General features: G+C 39.7%; 2 protein-coding genes across 6 annotated transcripts in view; one reads left to right on the top strand and one right to left on the bottom strand.

Moving 5' to 3' along the window:
* TTC23 (tetratricopeptide repeat domain 23) overlaps window positions 1-631 on the bottom strand; it is a 96,547-nt gene extending 95,916 nt beyond the window's left edge. The window contains exon 1 of the mRNA XM_026001648.2: window positions 357-631. The gene's annotated coding sequence lies outside the window, so the exon portion shown is untranslated. The remainder of the gene's footprint in view (window positions 1-356) is intronic.
* A 111-nt stretch (window positions 632-742) lies between these two features.
* Window positions 743-20,415, top strand: part of LRRC28 (leucine rich repeat containing 28) — a 163,416-nt gene continuing 143,743 nt past the window's right edge. For 2 of the 5 annotated variants that reach the window (XM_026001674.2, XM_026001658.2), the window contains exons 1-2: window positions 743-943; window positions 4,983-5,210. In XM_026001674.2, coding sequence (XP_025857459.1) covers window positions 5,043-5,210 — 168 coding nt within the window. In that variant the 5' untranslated portion in view covers window positions 743-943; window positions 4,983-5,042. Of the gene's footprint in view, window positions 944-1,064; window positions 1,323-4,982; window positions 5,211-20,415 lie in introns of those variants that run through there. The other 3 variants (XM_026001671.2, XM_026001665.2, XM_072737181.1) reach the window with 3 other exon arrangements.

Here is a 20,415-nt window from a genome sequence, read left to right as displayed (position 1 = left end):
CTTTTTACCATCATAAAGTTCTCTTCCTTTGATGCGTCCTTCCGCTGATATAGGAATAAATATTTTCATCTTGAAGAAAGTTATCGACCGCCTACTCGGCCATGCAAGGAATTGCGTAGTATTTAACTCACTAAGCTCTGATGGTCCTTTGCAGCGGTCTTTTCTCACAATAGACCTCAGGGATCTCCAGAGCAGACTAGATCAGCCGCCTCCTTTTTGGAGCGAACCTGCCAGCGCGCACAGTGAGCCCTCAAACCCCACGCTGAGGCTCACCGCTTGATAACCAACCTTGACCATATTACAGGAACCCACCGGACCTCAGTTTTTCATTCGTTAAACGAGCATAATAATAGTACCTGTGTCATGAGATTGCTTTCAGGGTTTGGGGAGATTATGCACAGCTCTTAGAACGCTGCCTGGCACACAACAAGCGCTCGGGTGTGATTATTGTTGTGTACAATGAATGCAAGCGGGAGTGCCTGAATGAATGTATGAATGAAAGAACAGATCCGGTATCAGCAACTCCTGATGTTGGAGCCGTCGAAGTGGGACCCTCCAAAAAGCAAAGCAAAGCAAAGTACTGGGATCGATGGAGCAAGACCCCAGCCGGAGCCGGAAGTCAATGCTGAGCGGCGGGCGGGGCAGGTCTGGAGGAAGCCGCGCTCTCGGCCAATAGGCACATCGCTTGGAAAACGAACCTCTCGTCCAGGGAGTTTTGAACCCGCGAGAACAGAGGCGAATTATCGCGATGTTCCGTCTTCCTCCCCACGCCTCCCGCTTCCCCCCGCTCTCCACCGTGCGGGTTCCGCCCCGCCCCGCCCCGCCCCTGGCCGGCCGCGCCTTGCCCCGCCCCCTCCGGCTCCCCGCCCCGCTCCGCCCGCAGACCCTCGGCTCGCAGGCCAGCGCCGCCTGCCCCCGGAGCGCTGGCTCTGCCGGCGCCGAGGTGAGTGCGGCCGCCTGTCGCGTCGGTGGCTCGCGTGGCTCAGGGCCCCCTGGCCCGGCGCCCGGCCAGCACGCCGGGTCCGGCAGAAGCGTCGGGGCAGCGGCGAGTGGTCCCCCGGCCCGAGCGGGGGCCGGTCCCGGCCTCGGGTCGCCATAGTTGCCGGGCCCTCCCCGCCCGCGGCGGCCGGGGAACCCCGACACCCGGTCTGTGAAATCCCTGCCGCTGGGCTCCCTGCTTCCAAACCGTAACGACCTTAGTGTTTGGTTCACTCGGGCAAAGCGGCAGGTGTTTTGCCTGAGACTACTGAGAAAACAGCCTTTTACAGATGCTTTTAATATACAGTTTTGCATTCTCTGATCTCCAGTATTAGGCAATTGGAGTGAGTATTCTGCTGCATTAAATACGGAAGTCAGTCCGAGGGTCTCCTTTCCTTTTACACACACCTGCTCAAAGTGGGTGGCATTTTCTTAAGGTGGGAGGGTTCGTTGATTTGTTTTAAACAATAAAGTGGATTGGTGTTTACGTGGAAAACTTGTGGCGGTGCAGTTGTATCTATTCAGTTAATATTATGAAGTATACCATTTATCTTTAACTGTAGGTAAGAGGTAGCCAAGGGAATTTGTGTAAGAAAATGACCAATACTGGCAAAGGCTGTATATTGCCAGCGAATGCGTTTTGAAAAACCATTAGCATTGTTTATTATTGGCAGCTTTCGGATTTCGTTTGTGCAGATTTTATCTTCCAAGCTGCCTTTGTAGCCAGATGCATTTTAACGAGGCGTAGTGATGTTTTAAAGGAGCCCATTCCCAGCCGTCAGGATTCAGAAGGAAAGCAGTTAGTTTCACCCAGTTCTCTTACTGGATCTTCCATCAGTGAGGGTGGATTTTGGATATAGTTTTACTTTGTAGTCTTACATTTGTGTAAGCTTTGCCTACCACTTCGGTGATGAGAGGGAAGAAACACAGGCCCCTTGAAGCGCCTGAATGGCTATATTGTAAGGCAGGGAGGGCACAGGCTTTGGCCCACCTGGGTTAGAATTCTGGCAAGTTACCCTCTGAGAAAAATTTCTGTTTTTAATCTATATAACAGGCTAAATAATGTCTTTTGCAGTGCAGAGTCTCACGGATTAGGAATCTTTATGGCACATAGCAAGCTCTTGGGATATAGTATCTACAAGATGACCATAGATTACAGAGTGAAAAAAATCTACCTTGCGTCTTACCTGTCCTACTTTCATCCTCTCATCAGCTGTTTGAGGGCCTGCCTTGTGCTAGATACTGTGCATGGACAGGCGTGCAAGAGTGAGGAAAACAAGATCTCTGCCCTCAGGAGCTTGCAGTCCCTTGGCTACATTGATCATAGACAGGTACACCAATAAATATTTAGATTACAGACTGCAAGGAGTCATATACAAAAGGGGGGGGGCTTCTCTGAGAGAATAACAGGAGAATAGTTTTGGATAGGGAAGTGATTTTTACTTTGAAACTTGAAGGCTGATGGGACAGTGCTTTCAAGGTAAGTGGAGAGTAGCAAGTGGTGTGAAGTTTGGATCTTGAAAGAGACTAGACAGAAAGAACTAGAGAAGCCCAGGAGCTTGGTGAGAAGCCAGGGAGGGTGCTGCCAGATAAGGCTGGAGAAGCAAATGGGGCTAGATTGTGAGGAGCCCTTGGTGCCTGATAAGAGTCTGATTTTCTAAAAAAGCTTTTGAAGGCTGTATTTAGTTGATATGTGTGCGCTGGGGAGTGAGTTTACCCAGGAGACAGAGACAATGGGATTTACATTTTAAAGGCTCACTGCTAAAATGATTAATGTATTAGAAAGTGACCAGAGTGGACGCAGGGAGACCAGTAGTACAGATGGTCAGGCAGGAGATGACAGTGGCTTTTGGTTTTGGACGGTAGAGAGATGTGGATGGATTTGAGATGTATTTTGGAGATGGAAACCACCGATGTTAAGCTAAATTGGACAGGGCAGGTGAAGGACAGGATGGAATCCTTCATGACTTCCAGATTTCTGGCTTACACAGCTAGGTGGATAGAGGTGTGTGCTGTTAATTGAGATGAGAAACACTAGGGAAAATTCAGATTGGTGATGAAAATCAAAATGTATTAAATTGAAGGCACTGGTGAGACATCTAACCTGCTTCCAATTCACTACTTCAGTGAATAATAACCCAGGAAACCTCTTCCCATGCAGTATCATGGGTATTATTTCTAGTTTAGTTCTCCTTGTTCTAGACATGAGAGAATGAAAATATAGAAAGATTGAGTATGTTGTTCAAAGTCACATATGTCTTATAAATTAGGTGTGTAAGTAGGATCAGTATGGGAAAGTTTTGAATTCTCATGTTGCATTGGGGATATTATTGACTATTCCATGTTGTCTGTCCTTTTAAATAAAATGGCAAGTGCCTTTTTATTAGCTAGGAGTTGGAATTTGGAATAATGGAAAATAACCAAGAAAGTTACAAAACTGCTTTCGAAAGCTTATATTACTATGTTTTGCACTAACTTAGTGTTAATTCCCAGGGGAAGATAGTTTTTCTTAAAAAAAATTTCTTTGAAAGATACTTTCTATTGGGGAGTTTGAGAAAGGATGCCCAGGAAAATGTAGAATCTTTGAACAAAGCTCAACTTTTTAGTGTTTTCACATTTCCTTAGTATTATATAGAGACCTGTGAGTCTGTGTATGTAGAAAACCCAGGATTTAAAATACATGGAACAGCCTCATCTCTACCCCAAGGTGGGGAAAAAAATATTTGCTTTTATCCTTTATGAGCTGTTTGACCTTGGACAAATTACTGAAGCTCTGAGTTTGTTTCTTCTTATGTTAAGTGATTGTGAATGAAATTTGTTTTTGCTCTGTTCCTTGTTGATAAGATGGCAAATGTTATTTCTCTTCCTACCCTGTCACTTTCAGAGGTAGAGGGAATCTAATCTGTTCTGGGTTCTGGCCTGTACCAATAAATTGCTGTCTCCATTTTTTTATGTTAGGCAACTGAGGCTTGGAAAGATAGTAATAAAATAACACAAGGTTCTTATTTCCTAGCACAGTATTTCTTCTTTCATTGAAATAATAAAACCATATCGTCCTGAACATGATCTTTATTACTTCTGATAATCCTCAAAGCTAAGAAGAAAGAAAATAAAGAGATAAAAAAATTAGAATATAGGGGATCCCTGGGTGGCGCAGCGGTTTGGCGCCTGCCTTTGGCCCAGGGCGCGATCCTGGAGACCCGGGATCGAGTCCCACGTCGGGCTCCTGGTGCATGGAGCCTGCTTCTCCCTCTGCCTGTGTCTCTGCCTCTCTCTCTCTCTCTCTGTGACTATCATAAATAAATAAAAATTAAAAAAAAATAGAATATAGGACAACATTCTAAAGATAGTAAGAAACAAAACGAAGCTGTCAGTGATCTATTTTGTATGTATTTATCAATATTTTTGAAATACCTTAAGCTGAACATAAAATGGGGTAGTTCAAGAAGGAAATGGGTTTGCTGTATCTGATTTTTCAGCTGTCTTTGGTTGCAGGTTATGAAACTGGTTTCTTTCTGTTAGACATTCCTGTTTGAAGTTGAAGAACTTTTTTTTTTTTTCATTTGGGACTGTTGCTGCTAAGTGCTAAGTAAGCTTAAATAGGGCATTTTTAATAAAAAGTAGCTTTTTTTTTTTTTTAGATTTATTTATTTATTCATGAGAGACACAAACAGAGAGAGAGGCAGAGACACAGGCCGAGGGAGAAGCAGGCTCCACGCAGGGAGCCGGATGTGGGAGCCGGATGTTCGATCCCGGGACTCCAGGATCACGCCCTGGGCCGAAGGCAGGCGCCAAACCGCTGAGCCACCCAGGGATTCCCAATAGTTGCTCATTTTAATCTCCTATATATGTGTGATAAATGTAGTTGTTAGGAAAGAAACAAATACAGAGATTGAATGTGTAATTCTTTTTTTGGTGTCTGCAAATAGTCATGTGTGCTAAGTGGTTTATTGGGCAATGCTGATGAACAGTATCTTAATTATTCAATTTCTTTTTCTCTTTAGAAATGGACCAATTTTGACAAGATGTAGTGCTGCAGTGTGCCTGATGGGATATGTTCAGTCATGGCATCTGAACTCTGTAAGACGATCTCTGTGGCAAGGCTGGAAAAGCACAAGAATTTGTTCTTAAATTATAGGAATCTGCACCATTTTCCATTGGAGTTACTGAAAGATGAGGGACTACAGTACTTGGAGAGGCTCTATATGAAAAGGAACTCCCTTACAACCTTGGTACAGTATTATATTGCATTTAAAAAAATCATTTAGAATCTGGGCCTGACCAATATATATTTTACAAAATCTAAGATATTCAGACTAAGATGCATATCCCTTCTTATATAAACAGGTAATAAAAATGCAAGTACAGGGAGGATTCATTATCCAAGTCCCTGCAGGATGAGGTTGAAGGAAGGGTTGTATAGGAAAGCAAAATATTCACAAAATGTACCACTCCTACAGGTAGTGATTGTGAATGAAATTTGTTTTTGCTCTGTTCCTTGTTGATAAGATGGCAAATGTTATTTCCAAACCCCTCTTCACTTACTTCCAAAACCCCTCTTCACTTAGCCCGTGCATCTGTCTCTGCTGTCTTTGTGTGATAAACTTCCAAGAGGATTTCTGGATGTTAACCATATCCAATGGACAAGTTAAAAAGTAAAGAGAAAGGCCAACAAAGTTGACCTGAGTTAGAGGCGTTTAAAAAGATGATTTGAAGATTAAAATATTAAGACAGGCATTTGGGAAGCTTGATGTAGCCTTTCTTTTTTTGGGAAGAAAAGCATAACAAACCCTCCCAAACAAAAAAAAACCTTTATGGTTACACTGTGAAAAATCAAATGATGTTAAATTGGGCTATCATCCAGTTTATTGGAAGAATTTTTGCCACAAAAGCAACATTTAATTCACTCTTTATGTTGTGAGAATAAGTGCACAGTTATCACTATAGCCTTACATTTTTATTATGTATAGGGTTAAAATTTTTTCAAGAGGATGTCCTACTCTGGCTTCTATTCCCACTCACATTGTGAAATTTGGTCTCTGTTTTAAATGGATGTCCTTTATGTGGCCTTTTCTGGTTATCACTTGATTTCATTTGAGTCTTACACTCGAATTCTTATTTTTACTTGTTTTATGATATCTTGTTTCGTTGTGAACAGACCTATTTTTCAATCCCTTCTCTATATTGGTCTATCCTAAATATCTGAAAGTATGCCTTACCGGCTTCATTTAAATGGAGTGTTTTCCTGGAAAAGTTTTATTATCTGTCTAAATTACCTCTGATGAGTAGAGAGCATTAAATTTGTTTATCTTTGCTGTTTCTGACAGTACATGGAAATACATCTTTCATTTTTTGTGTTCGGCATGTTGGCATATATGTTATTTTGAGTGCCTAGTTAGATTTTTTTAAAGTAGATTTTTCAGTTTTAAAACTTCAACTATCTTGAACTTTAGTAATACAGTTATATTAACCCTTTTTGCAAAATCATCATTGCATGAGGTGAAACTGTATTTTCCAAGTGTTGTGAGAAATGATTTGTCAAGGATGATAGCCCAGATTTTCCCATGTATGTTATTGATGTACAAACGAAAAGTTGTGGGTGAATTATGTCTTAATTATTAGTCAAAGTCCACCGAGAGTTTGCTCAAAGAAATCAGCTTTCATGTATGAAAGTAAACAGTGAGTTTGTGGATTTGTGGCAGTTTCTCAGCTGCAGTTTTCAATTAATGAAAATATTTAGGTATCTGTTCTGCATTTGTAACCAGCATTCATAATGGGTCATAAGCATCCATTTCAAGTTCATGGTTTGCCATCTTTTTGTTCAGAGATTAAATTGTTGCATATGTTTATAATGATAGCTGTATGTGTTTTATTTGAATGCTTTTTAATGAGCTAGAACATTTGATTCATGTGTATCAAAGAGCTTTGAAATTGTAGAGTGTTGTACAGATATCAGGGTGGTAGGAAACATAGTGGCCATCCCCTTCCCTCTCAGGACTGACATAAGACAGCTAACATATCCAGTATAGTCTGGGAATGGCTTACCACACAGGTTTTGAAAGCAGATGAAGTAGTACTTATCCTAGGGTGCTCTAACTAGTGACTTCAGGCTTTTAGAATGTTTGTTTGTGTTACTGATATATTTCCTAAAGAGGATTAAATATATGGAATTTGACTTGCAACCACAATGCTGTCTAAAGGGGAGGGGCAAAAACATGTTATTGGAAACCGATGGTGTCTTAATGCATTATGGGTTTTGACCTTTTTTTTTTTTTTTTAAGGAAGCTTGGAATTCTTGTCAATAATTTCCATTTTCACATTGTTTTATTATTTTTTAAATTAACATTGTTTTATTATTTTTTAAATTAACATTGTTTTATTATTTTTTAAATTAACATTGTTTTATCTGTTTACATCCTTTCTCCTTAGTATTCCCCTCTCCCTTTTTTTTCTTTTTTAAAGATTTTATTTGTTTATTCATGAGAGACACAGAGAGAGAGTCAGACACAGGCAGAGGGAGAAGCAGGCCCCATGCAGGAAGCCCGATGTGGGACTTGATTCCGGGGCTCCAGGACCACATCCTGGGCCAAAGGCAGGCGCTAAACCCCTGAGCCATCCAGGGATCCGCCCCTCCTTCTTTCCCCACCCTGTACAGTATGAAACCTTTCTGTGAGAAGAGAAGTCACTAATGCACCACCTCTACCCTTCTTCCTTTTTTTTTCTTGGTATGGCCGTGGTATGTTTTGCAGGATGATGGTATGTTAAATGCTCAGAATTTGGGGAATGCCTGTATTAAAACTAAAATACAGCAAAAGCTCTTTTTATACATTTAAAAGAATAAACTTTTCATATTTTAAATACAAAATGATACCTGCCCTAATATCAGTGAACATAGAGGAACATTGGAAGGTAGCTTTCTCTTCATCCAGTTTTATACTGTGGAATAACCAGTGTTAATAGTTTGGGTAGGTCCTACTGCTTTGCTTTTATTTATGTAATTATATACTTTATCTCCTTCTTAAACAACAAAATAGAATCATACTACACATACTTATTTGCCAATTTCTCTTTCTACTTCCTGGTATTCTCATTCCACTAACCTCTAGGGCAAGAGATATGTACACATCTTTGTATGTGCATGTGTGTTTGTGTTTAGGAGTGAATCTTAAAAGTAGGATTAGTGGATCAGTGGGTAGGCACATTTTACATTTTAAGGTTCTTTTTCTTTTAAAGATTATTTATTTTAAAGAGAGAGAGAGAGAGAGAGAAAAAGCACATACGTGAAAGGAGCAGAGTGAGAGGGAGAGAGAGTCTGAAGCAGACTCTGCTTAGCATGAGCCCAATGCAAGGCTTGATCTCACAACCCGAGACCATGACCTGAGCCAAAACCAAGAGTCCAACACATAACCAATTGCACCACTCAGGCACCCCATTTTAAAGTACTTTTATCAGTACCATCAGATCCTTGAACAATGCCAGGGTTAGGGGGGCTGACCCCTTGCTCAGTTGAAAATCCACGTGTAACTTTTGACTCCCCCAAAACTTAACTACTAATATAGCGTACTGTTGACCAGAAGCCTTCCTGATAACATAAACAGTTAACACATATTTTGCATGTAATATGTATTATGTACTGTTACTATAATAATGTAAGCTAGAGGAAAGAAAATGTTTATTGGGGCACCTGGGTGGCTCAGTGGCTGAATGTCTGCCTGCAGCTCAGGGTGTGATCCCAGGGTCCTGGGATCAAGCTCCGCATTGGGCTCCCCACAGGAGGCCTGCTTCTCCCTCTGCCTGTGTCTCTGCCTCTCTCTTTGTGTCTTTCATGAATAAATAAAATCTTAGAAAAAAAAAAGAAAGTGTTATTAAGAAAATCATAAGGGGGTGCCCGAGTGGCTCAGTTGGTTGAGCATCTGACTCTTGATTTTAACTTAGGTCATGATCTCAGCATTGCGAGATTGAGCCCTGTGGGCTCTGGGATCAGCAGGGAATCTGCTTGGGATTCTCTTCTTCCTCTTCCTCTTCCTCTGCCCCTCCCTCCCCAACCCCACATGTGGGAACTGGTGCATGCTCTCTCTCTCTCTCAAATAAACAAACAAACTTAATAAGAGAAAATGCAGTGTTGTACTGTATTTATTGAAAAAAATTCATGTATTAGTAGACCCATGTTTTATAAACCTATGTTATTCAAAGGTCAACTGTATTTCATTATACAGTATTACCACTTATTTGTATAACTGGGAAGTCTTAAAACTTTAAAAAGCATGAATCAATTTATACAGGAATTCAGTTATGCAATTAATAGTAGTATTAGGAATAAGTAGTATTAGGAAACATAATTTTGGCTCCTAACACTCATCTTAGAAAATGTTTTTAAAGAATTTGTCTATGGCTATTTTAAATGCAGTTCCAGAATTGTGAAATCTCACCTTTGTGGCTGAGTTAGAGGATAAATAGGAGAATAGGAGATATAGGTTCTGTGTTTGTCAGGTGATACATATTCACATGACTGTTGAATGAATAAATAAATGAATATAAAGTAGATTAATATAAGGACTATTAATATAGGCATAAAGGTTCCAGACTGAGAGTCTTTGAGGAAAGGGACTCTGTCTTAAATTTTGTATCTCTATGCCTGGCCCAATGCCCAACATTTGTAGAACACAAAATCTAATTCTATGTAGCAGGATTGTAGAAGAGTTTTTGAAGAAGGTGCTGTTTACATTCACACTGAAGAATGACATTGGCAGGAGTTTAGGAGGAACAGTATTCATTCAACATGTATTTATTGAGTACTTACTGTATACTCTATACTCTTCAAAGCACTGACTTGGAACGAAGTCTTATGGAATTCTCCTGGAATTTTCATTTGTTGACATCTCAAGCTAAAGGGAAAGTATGAACTATGACTCAAAGGCAGAAAGTTCAGGGGACAAGTCTAGGTGCCTATTTTGCCTAGAGCAGTGGTTTTTTAAATGTGTTCTTCAGAGCCTGATAGTTCCTAAGTAGGGTCGAGGTAGAGAATTATGGGGAGACTGAGCAGTAGTATGTCTCCACTTCCACCAGAAAAGCTCTCCTTTTGTTTGCTTTGCATATTGATGTTCTCTAAACCAACCCCGACGTGGGTGGGATATGTAATATCTAGTAAATGTTTTCAAACTCCTTTTAGCAGAAACATTTATTCAGAAAAATCACTAAGTAAAATAGGTACACTGAAATTATTCTCATTTAAGGGATGGGATAGGCGAGAATCTTGTTTAATCCATACAGCCTTCCCTTCTAAGGAACTGTATGGATTGTCTAGGAAACCACAGAGTAGAATTGAGAGCCACTAATTTAGCACAGCTGACATGAAAATTCTACATTCTATCTGGCAAGGCCAACTGCCTGGGGAGTGAAGATTTGTAGAGAACGCAGGTTTGAAATGATTGTTGTAAAGAATCACATGGCAGTTTGGCTAGAGAAAGATAGTAGGATCGTTGGCATTAGCAAGCTGTTGGTTGCTAGGCTCACGGTGGAGCCATCTGCTTAACTTGGGGGATTTTCTCGAGCAGTACCCACCTGTCTGGGGTATGAAGAAGGTGCACTGTTGCATTGCTGTAGGCTTAGATTGTTTCCAGGTGGATACAACCCAAGTGCAGATGGACTAAGGAGGTTCAGGAACTTGGCAGGAGTGACTGGGGACACAGATGATGGGATATGGAACATGAGCTGGATGGCAGGCAAAGAAAGAAAGGAGTGAATAAACAGAATAGAGGGACCAAAGGATCCACAGACATGTATCATGTATGCCTGAGTGAGCTAGGGGCATGGAACATGTGGTTGTGGAGAGAAACTTAAGATGTGGAGAAGTTTCAGGCAAAGGCTAGGTATGGTGTGCAGGATGAAGGAGGCTGAGGTGAAGACTACCCCTATCCCCCGCTCAGTTCCCCCACCAGAAAAGCTGGAGCGTAAGAGTTGGAGAGAAACTATGGCTTGGAAGCTGCAATCACCAGTTCTGACTCCTAACTTTGAAGTTCCTGAAGGTAGGTAGGGAATTAGCAGTGGAAACATTTGAGGACTATAGCCTCAGGAAGGGGGTGTTTCAGTGTTTGGTAGCAAAACCTGATGTTAGGAGATAATAGACCCCTGGGTCCTATGTGCTTAACCTCTTTGGACCTCAGGTTTTTTATTTATAAAATAAAAGAGACTTGGGGAAAAAAAGAAATCTCAACTTGAAAGCAAAATCACTTAATGGACCTGTCAACTTCTCTTAATGAGAAGAACAGACAGGAGATTTTCATGGGGACATGAAAGAATGACCTACCCAAATACTAATGGAGCTCTCATCAGTTGCCAATTTTATTTATAAACATGAATGGACAAGAGACATCTTTTAATGAAAGAGGGGAGTTTGGCTTATGTATAAGCAATGACAGCAGATGGATTTTTTTTTTTAAGATTTTATTTATTTATTCATGATAGACACAGAGAGAGAGAGAGGCAGAGACAGGCAGAGGGAGAAGCAGGCTCCATGCAGGGAGCCTGACGTGGGACTCAATCCTGGGTCTCCAGGATCAGGCCCTGGGCTGAAGGTGGTGCTAAACCGCTGAGCCATCTGGGCTGCCCCAGCAGATGGATCTTGATTAAGTAATTAATCTATGCAATAGGAGAAAACTTAGCTTAACAGTGATATGCTGCTGGGATTGGAGGGAAGAAAAGGTCTGTTCATTTTAGAACATTCTGAATTAGAACAGGGCGTAAGGCAAGAAGTGGTTCCTTTCCTGTTGACACAGGAGAAAGCATTCTTGACCTTCCCTATAAATATAAACAGCCAAGCAAATCATGAGAGAAACACAAAAAAGATGTATAACTTCCGATGGAAGGTAAAACATTGATCATCTTTAACCTATTAGATTGGCAAAGACTAATATCTAGTGTTGAAGATACTTGATGTGGAAGACAATAAGAAAATGCTCTCACATACTATCAGTTGGAGGGGACTGGCTGAATATTTTTGGTGTGTGGTTTGACCACATCTGACAACATTTTGCATAAGTATGTGTTTGAATCAGCATTTTTCACTTATAAGAATTTATATAATTGAAAAAAGCAAGTCAGTTTGTTTATCACAGCATTGGATATAATGAAAAATTGTGAAAACCTAAATGTTCATCAGTATGGGATTTGTTAAAATCTGACAGCATCTTACATCATTTGAGTCTTTAGTAAGTTCCAGATGCTGTCTTAATTTACGTGTATTAAGTTAATTAATCCTCAAGACAATCCTGTGAGGTAGGCACTATCATTATCCCTATTTTATAGGCAATAAGCTAAGGCATTAAAAAGGGCATAGATCAAACTTAATAGTGATTGTAGCTGTGGATGGGGGCAGGCAAGAGAATGGGGGTAGGAGCTGGAAGTATGTAGAAGGAAAGGTTCTATTAAGTTTGGTTTATATTTTATATATTTTTCACTACATACTTATTTTTACAATAAAAAACCAATTAAAATAAGATCATTGGGGGTGTCTGGGTGGCTCAGTCAGTTGAGCGTCTGCCTTTAGCTCAGGTCATGATCTGAGGGTCCTGGGATTGAGCCCTGAGGGGGCTCCCCACTCAGCAGGGGGTCTGCTGCTTCTTCTGCCTGTCTTTCCCCCTACTTGTGCACATTCTCTCTCTCCCCCCCCCTCAAATGAATACATAAAATCTTAAAAAAAAAAAAAACACCTCAAATGAGATTTTTGAATATAGTACCACTCAGATGTTAGCTGGCTCTCAAGTTGTATTAATCAGTGAGACTAGATATTTTGATGGATATAAGGATGGTAGGATGGTGATGCCCGTCCTTATGCTGTTGACATTGATGGCTCCTACAACGGGTGGCTGGGTTAAGGGTGAAAGGGGTCGAAGTCTGGGAAAGTTACATAGCTGTGCCCTCCACCCCCTTTGGAATTTGGAAAAAATAGGATCTGGATTAAATGAACATAAGTATACCCTGAAGGGAAAGCAGACAGAAAGCGGTAAAAGAGCATCCTGCCATCAAGTGAGGCAGAAGAATGTGGGAGAGGGAATTAAGTTTTGTTTTTTGTTTGATTCACTTTGAATTCCAAATAAGGAGGGGCTTCTTGTTTTTCTGTAATTTGTTGGGCCCTTCCAGCTTCAACCACTGTTGGGATACAGAGCCTCCATAATCACTGCAGTTGCTCTGTCCTTGAGTTAGTTCTACTTAAAACTATCTTTGTTTTTGTTTGTTTGTTTTTAGATTTACTTATTTGAGAGAGAGAGAGAGAGAGAGAGAGAGAGAGAGCAGGGGAGGGGCAGAGGGCAAGAGAGAGAATGTCAAGCAGACTCCCCACTGAGCCCAGAGCCTGATGTGCGGCTTGATCTCACAACCCTGAAATCATGACCTCAGCAGAAATCAAGAGTCAGATGCTTAACCGACTGAGCCATCTAGGTGCTCTGCATCTTAATTGTTTCTTAAATTGAATGTGTGGAAATAGTCATGTCAAGTGGTAAAGCATTCAGATGCTCTGTTTTTGTATTAATCCTGATGTGTATATATGATACTGTCCTGCAGGACATTCATTACAAATATATCCTATCTCAGTAATACATATATGTAATACGTATACTTGAAGAGTACAAGTTTTGTTATAAACCAAAAACTGCTTTTCATACTGGATTTTCAGATTTCATCATTTTTCCCCTTCATTGTTTCTGGTTAATTGACAGTTCCTGTCAAATAGTTACCAAAGTATTTGAAATAGTTTGGAAAATGAATGTCTGACCTATAACTTAATTCTGTTTAAGATCATAGAATTTCAAAGCTAGATCATAGAATTTCAAAGCTAGATGGGGCTTTATAGATAATTTAGACAGCTCTTCTTCTTGAGGAAAGTAAGCTTAGAAAAGGTTAGTGGGTAGGTCCAAAGTCACTTTTTACGGCCAGTTAGAGCAAATACCAGGTCTCCTAATTGGTCATGTAGTCTTTCATTTTCATCCTGCAGGTATTAATTGATGACCCATGTCTAGTCTAGCATCATGTAGTTAAATTTTAACTCCATTTAACCATGGCAGAGCAATGAGGTATTTCCATGTTAAGTGAGTTTTCCTAGTTAACCTCTGTGAAGTGTACCTCTGAGGTTCACTGTGTAACTCTTCTTGATATAAATGGTTTTGAAATGTGTCATTCTATACTTTCTTAAAATATAGGGAGCATGATTTAGCCTACTCTATGTGACTCATAGTTTCTGCCTTGGGAGTTAGGAAGGGAGGGTTTAGGAAGAGGTGGCAGGCATAGAGTTCTTTCCCTTATACCAGACTATATCCTTGTGCACTGGGAAGGTTCTTTTTGCAAGTTGAAGGCTCAAAAGCCGTTGCGATGTATGTGTTTCCACAAGTTGAAATTCATTTTCAAGCGTTCATTACAATGCACACCTGTGCATTGAAAATGAGGTACCAGTTTCTAAATGTTAGCCCCATCAAATCAGTCAACAAATACATATATAAGTGAGACATTTGAAATATTATACATTGAGCTTGAGCTATGCCCCCCCAATAAAAAATTATGTCACAATCCTAACAGAATTATTCATGCTAGGTGTAATTTTTAATGTTTCATCTGGTTTTATGGGAGTAAATGTTTAATCTTTTTGGTATGTGTACTTTCCTGTTGCTTTGAGCATTCCATTCATAAAATACTTATTGGATGCATATTAAATAGATTTTTTTAAAAAAATAGAAAGTAGGAGCAAACGATTCTCTAACTTTCAACCCTTGTTTATGATATTTATTTAACTTACATTTTTAAACAAATATTGTTGAGATTAATACTTCAAGAGTCATATCAGTAATTTTTTTCTTCTTTTAAAAAATGTTTTCCTTGGTAATTAAATTTTTATCACAATCCAAATGCACACTTTAGTTTTGTAAATATACTGAATGTACAGTTTTAATTTTTTTTAGCATATTTTCTGTAGGGGTGTTTGCTAAGTAAAAAATAATGGTCTTCAGGTTCTACATTTTGACAGTTTTGCAAATACTTAATATATTCTTGTTTTTGTTTTTTAAGAACATAACTTTAGCCTCTATAAATGCTCAATTATAATGAAGTAATATTAATTCGTTAGTGATTATAACTACTTTTTAAATGCTTGGTAGCCACCATGTCAGGGTAAGATAGGGGATATTTCTATCATTGCAGAAAGTTCTATTGGACCAGTGGTATGTTTGGGAAAAAGAACACATTAAAATCAATAATGCCCAAATGTCTGTTGACTAATGAATGGATAAATAAGATGTGTGTATACACATACAGACACACATACATATACACACAATGGAATATTACTCAGCCATCAGAAAGGGTGAAATCTTCCCATTTGCAATGACATGGATGGAGCTAGAGTGTATTTTGTTAAGCGAAGTTAAGTCAGAGAAAGACAGGTACCATATGATTTCACTCATACGTGGAATTTAAGAAAACAGATGAACATGGGAAAAAAGAGGCAAAGCAGAAAACAGACTCTTAACTACAGAGAACAAACTGAGGGTTGCTGAAGGGGAGATGGGTAGGGAGATGGTCTAAATAGGTGATGGGGATTAAGGAGGGCACTTGTGATGAGCACGGGGTGTTATATGGAAATGATGAATCATTAAATTCTGTACCTGAAACTAATATTACAGTGTACATTGAGATGCCTGGGTGGCTCAGTGGTTGAGCATCTGCCTTTGGCTCAGGTGATGGTCCTGGGGTCCTGGGATCAAGTCCTGCATTGAGCTCACCACCGCAGGAAGTCTGTCTGCTACTCCCTCTGCCTATATCTCTGCCTCTCATGAATAAATAAATAAAAATCTTTTAAAAAATCAGAAAAAAAATTACAGTGTATGTGAACTACCTGGAATTTAAATAAAAACTCGAAAAACAGTAATGTAATTTTTATCATTTTTGTCAAAAAAGTCAAAATGCAACTGTAGTTAGTGATAGATATTTGTAGTGCAAAGCAGTGAAGAAAAATTGTTTTAGCGTTCTTTTTAGGCACCTCAAAGACAACTTCAAAAACAAAAGAACTTGTCTGCACGTTTGCAAAATTTTCTTTATCTCATTTTTCCCCTTTCCCTTTTGAAGTGGCTTTGTTAATTATAATAATTGTAATGCTTTATATTCAAGCATTCTGTGAATTTCCAATGGATTTTTGTTTTATTGAACTCAGGACATGAAATACCTGTGCAGATTACTTTGGAGGAGAAACTCCAAGAAATTTGAATATTTGCACAGACTTTTCATTGCTTTTCTTTTGGACACAAAGAATGAAAGATGTTAGGCTCATATTTCCAAATAAGCAAAATCAGCATTTTCCCATAAAAACCCTGACATAGGTTTTGGATTATCTTTTTTTTTTTTATTGCTTATGAATAGATTACCCATTATTTGCACAGCATGGTCGCATTTTTTCCCCCCTGGGAAACAAGATGTCAGTGTTAGCTTACAAAACATATGTAAACTTACAGTGTGGTACTTGATCTATCAGTGATTGCACTTGATAGGAGTGGTCTTCTTTTAGCAAGGGGGTTAGTGAGCTATTAATGCTCTCAAACACATTTTTCCTTGTCCCTTTTTCTCTCTAGCACTTCCTTTCTTCCTGTATATCCCATTTTCTCCCGAGAAAAGTGTATAATGCTTTGTAGAGTAAGTCAAATGAAAACCATAGGTAATAGCATTCCTTTGTGCCACTCATTTAAGAAGAAATTAACTTCACCACCAGAGATGTGTTGTTGGTCATTGCAGGTATTGAGAACCTACTGTGTTTTTCTATCTCCAGGAAACACCAAGGAACTAGGACAGTGTTTAAGACAAGACTGATGTTTTTTTGGGCCACTTAAAGTTTATTTGGAGAGAAATTTAAAAAGAGGAAAATGAGTAATTAACAGGAAGTTAAGCAAGAGACAAATGGGTAAATGGTAAAGGACAATAGGGAGCAAATAGTAACAGGATTCTGGAAAGTCTTTATAGTACTGCAGAAGATGAAAGGATGTGCTGGTTAGCTCTCTGTTCCCATAAGTCTTCTGGTTCATGTCTGACTCTGTGGAGGAATACTGCTCTATGATAAATATTAAAAGGAAGAGAAATACAGGAGGAGGAACGGGCTATGTTGTGGGCAGCAAAAGAGGTCTACCTTTGTTGTTCCCACATAAACACATAACATTTGACTCACACTGATATGCTTGCTCAGAAGCAGTGACATCAAATTACTGATCCAACTAGAAAGTTCATTGAGTGAGCAGCCCGGGTGGCTCAGTGGTTTAGCGCCACCTTCAGCCCAGAGCGTGACCCTGGAGACCTGGGATCAAGTCCCACAAAGGGTTCCCTGTATAGAGCCTGCTTCTCCCTCTGCCTGTGTCTCTGCCTCTTTCTCTCTGTGTCTCTCATGAATAAATAAATAAAATCTTCAAAAAAAAAAAGTTTGTTGAGTAATGTTGTGATTATAAGTGAGGTTCCTTTTCCCCCTCAATACCAAAACTTCATTAACTTTATTTTAATTGAAAAATAATAAAGGGGCACCTGAGTGGCTCAGGTGGTTAAGTATCTGACCTTGGCTCAGGTCATGATCTTGGGGTCCTGGGATAGAGCCCTGCATCTCTCTGGCTCCCTGCTTAGTAGGTCATCTGCTTCTCCCTCTCCCTCTGGCCCTCCCCCTGCTTGTGCTCCCTCTCTCTCAGATAAATAAAAATCTTTAAAAATAATAGTTGTAATTTTTGAGATGAAATTCACTTAATGTAAAATGAAGCATTTCAGAATGAACAATTCAGTAGTATTTAGTGTCTTCGCAGTGTTGTACAACTACTGCCCCTGTCTAGTTCCAAATATTTCCATCCAAAGTAAAACGCCTTACCCATTAAGCAGTTTCTCCCCATTCCCTACCACACCCCTGCCCTGGTAACCATCATACTGTGTTCTGTCTTAATGGATTTGTCTATTTTGGATAGTTCATATAAATGGGATTATTCAGTATGTGACCTTTTGTCTGGCTTCCTCCCACTTAGCAAAGTTCTCAGAGTTCATCCAAGTTGTAGTGTATTGATCAGCTCTTCATTACTTTTTATGGCTCAGTAAGATCTCATTGTATGTGCATGCCACAGTTTATTTACCCATTCATCCATTGATGGACACTGGGCTCTTTTTTACCTTTTTGGTATTGTGAACAGTGCAGCTATGAATATGGGGTGTACATTTATATTTTAAGTATTTTGGGTATATACCTGGATGCGGAATGGTGTCATATGATGACTCTAACTTTTTGGGGAACTGCTGAACAATTCTACCAGCAAGTTACAACGGTTCTAGATTTCATCTCTTCGCCAACACTTGTTATTTTCCGGTTTTTAAAATATTATTACAACAGTGGGTGTGAAGTGAGTAGGTGTAAGATGATACCGCATTGTAGTTTGGATTTGCATTTTCCTAATGATAATGACGTTGAGTGTCTTTTCATGTGCTTGTTTGTCATTTGCTTATATTTAGAGAATATTCACATCATTGCCCATTTTCTTTTTTTTTAATAAATTAATTTTTTATTGGTGTTCAATTTACCAACATACAAAATAACACCCAGTGCTCATCCCGTCAACTGTCCCCCTCAGTGCCCGTCACCCACTCACCCCTAGCCCCCGTCCTCCTCCCCTTCCACCACCCCTACTTTGTTTCCCAGTTAGGAGTCTTTATGTTCTGTCTCCCTTTCTGATATTTCCCACACATTTCTTCTCCCTTCCCTTATATTCCCTTTCACTATTATTTATATTCCCCAAATGAATGAGGACATACACTGTTTATCCTTCTCCGATTGACTTACTGCACTCAGCATAATACCCTCCAGTTCCATCCACGTTGAAGCAAATGGTGGGTATTTGTCGTTTCTAATGGCTGAGTAATATTCCATTGTATACATAAACCACATCTTCTTTATTCATTCATGTTTCGATGGGCACCAAGGCTCCTTCCACAGTTTGGCTATTGTGGACATTGCTTCTATAAACATTGGGGTGCAGGTGTCCTGGCGTTTCATTGCATCTGAATCTTTGGGGTAAATCCCCAACAGTGCAGTTGCTGGGTCGTAGGGCAGGTCTATTTTTAACTCATTGAGGAACCTCCACACAGTTTTCCAGAGTGGCTGCACCAGTTCACATTCCCACCAACAGTGTAAGAGGGTTCCCTTTTCCCTGCATCCTCTCCAACATTTGTGGTTTCCTGCCTTGTTAATTTTCCCCATTCTCACTGGTGTGGGATGGTATCTCATTGTGGTTTTGATTTGTATTTCCCTGATTGCAAGTGATGCAGAGCATTTTCTCATGTGCATGTTGGCCATGTCCATGTCTTCCTCTGTGAGATTTCTCTTCATGTCTTTTGCCCATTTCATGATTGGATTGTTTGTTTCTTTGTTGTTGAGTTTAAGAAGTTCTTTATAGATCTTGGAAACTAGCCCTTTATCTGATATGTCATTTGCAAATATCTTCTCCCATTCTGTAGGTTGTCTTTTAGTTTTGTTGACTGTATCCTTTGCTGTGCAAAAGCTGCTTATCTTGATGAAGTCCCAATAGTTCATTTTTGCTTTTGTTTCTTTTGCCTTTGTGGATGTATCTTGCAAGAAGTTACTGTGGCCAAATTCAAAAAGGGTGTTGCCTGTGTTCTCCTCTAGGATTTTGATGGAATCTTGTCTCACATTTAGATCTTTCATCCATTTTGAGTTTATCTTTGTGTATGGTGAAAGAGAGTGGTCCAGTTTCACTCTTCTGCATGTGGATGTCCAATTTTCCCAGCACCATTTATTGAAGAGACTGTCTTTCTTCCAATGGATAGTCTTTCCTCCTTTATCGAATATTAGTTGACCATCAAGTTGAGGGTCCACTTCTGGGTTCTCTATTCTGTTCCATTGATCTATGTGTCTGTTTTTGTGCCAGTACCACACTGTCTTGATGACCACAGCTTTGTAGTACAACCTGAAATCTGGCATTGTGATGCCCCCAGATATGGTTTTCTTTTTTAAAATTCCCCTGGCTATTCGGGGTCTTTTCTGATTCCACACAAATCTTAAAATAATGTGTTCTAACTCTCTGAAGAAAGTCCATGGTATTTTGATAGGGATTGCATTAAACGTGTAAATTGCCCTGGGTAACATTGACATTTTCACAAAATTAATTCTGCCAATCCATGAGCATGGAATATTTTTCCATCTCTTTGTGTCTTCCTCAATTTCTTTCAGAAGTGTTCTATAGTTTTTAGGGTATAGATCCTTTACCTCTTTGGTTAGGTTTATTCCTAGGTATCTTATGCTTTTGGGTACAATTGTAAATGGGATTGACTCCTTAATTTCTCTTTCTTCAGTCTCATTGTTAGTGTATAGAAATGCCATTGATTTCTGGGCATTGAATTTGTATCCTGCCACGCTACCAAATTGCTGTA

This window comes from Vulpes vulpes, chromosome 14 (genome assembly GCF_048418805.1).
Source record: "Vulpes vulpes isolate BD-2025 chromosome 14, VulVul3, whole genome shotgun sequence".
NCBI classification, from domain to species: Eukaryota; Metazoa; Chordata; class Mammalia; order Carnivora; family Canidae; genus Vulpes; species Vulpes vulpes.
The sequence above is the reverse complement of the archived record's forward strand: the minus strand, read 5'-3'. Positions and strand labels throughout refer to the sequence as shown.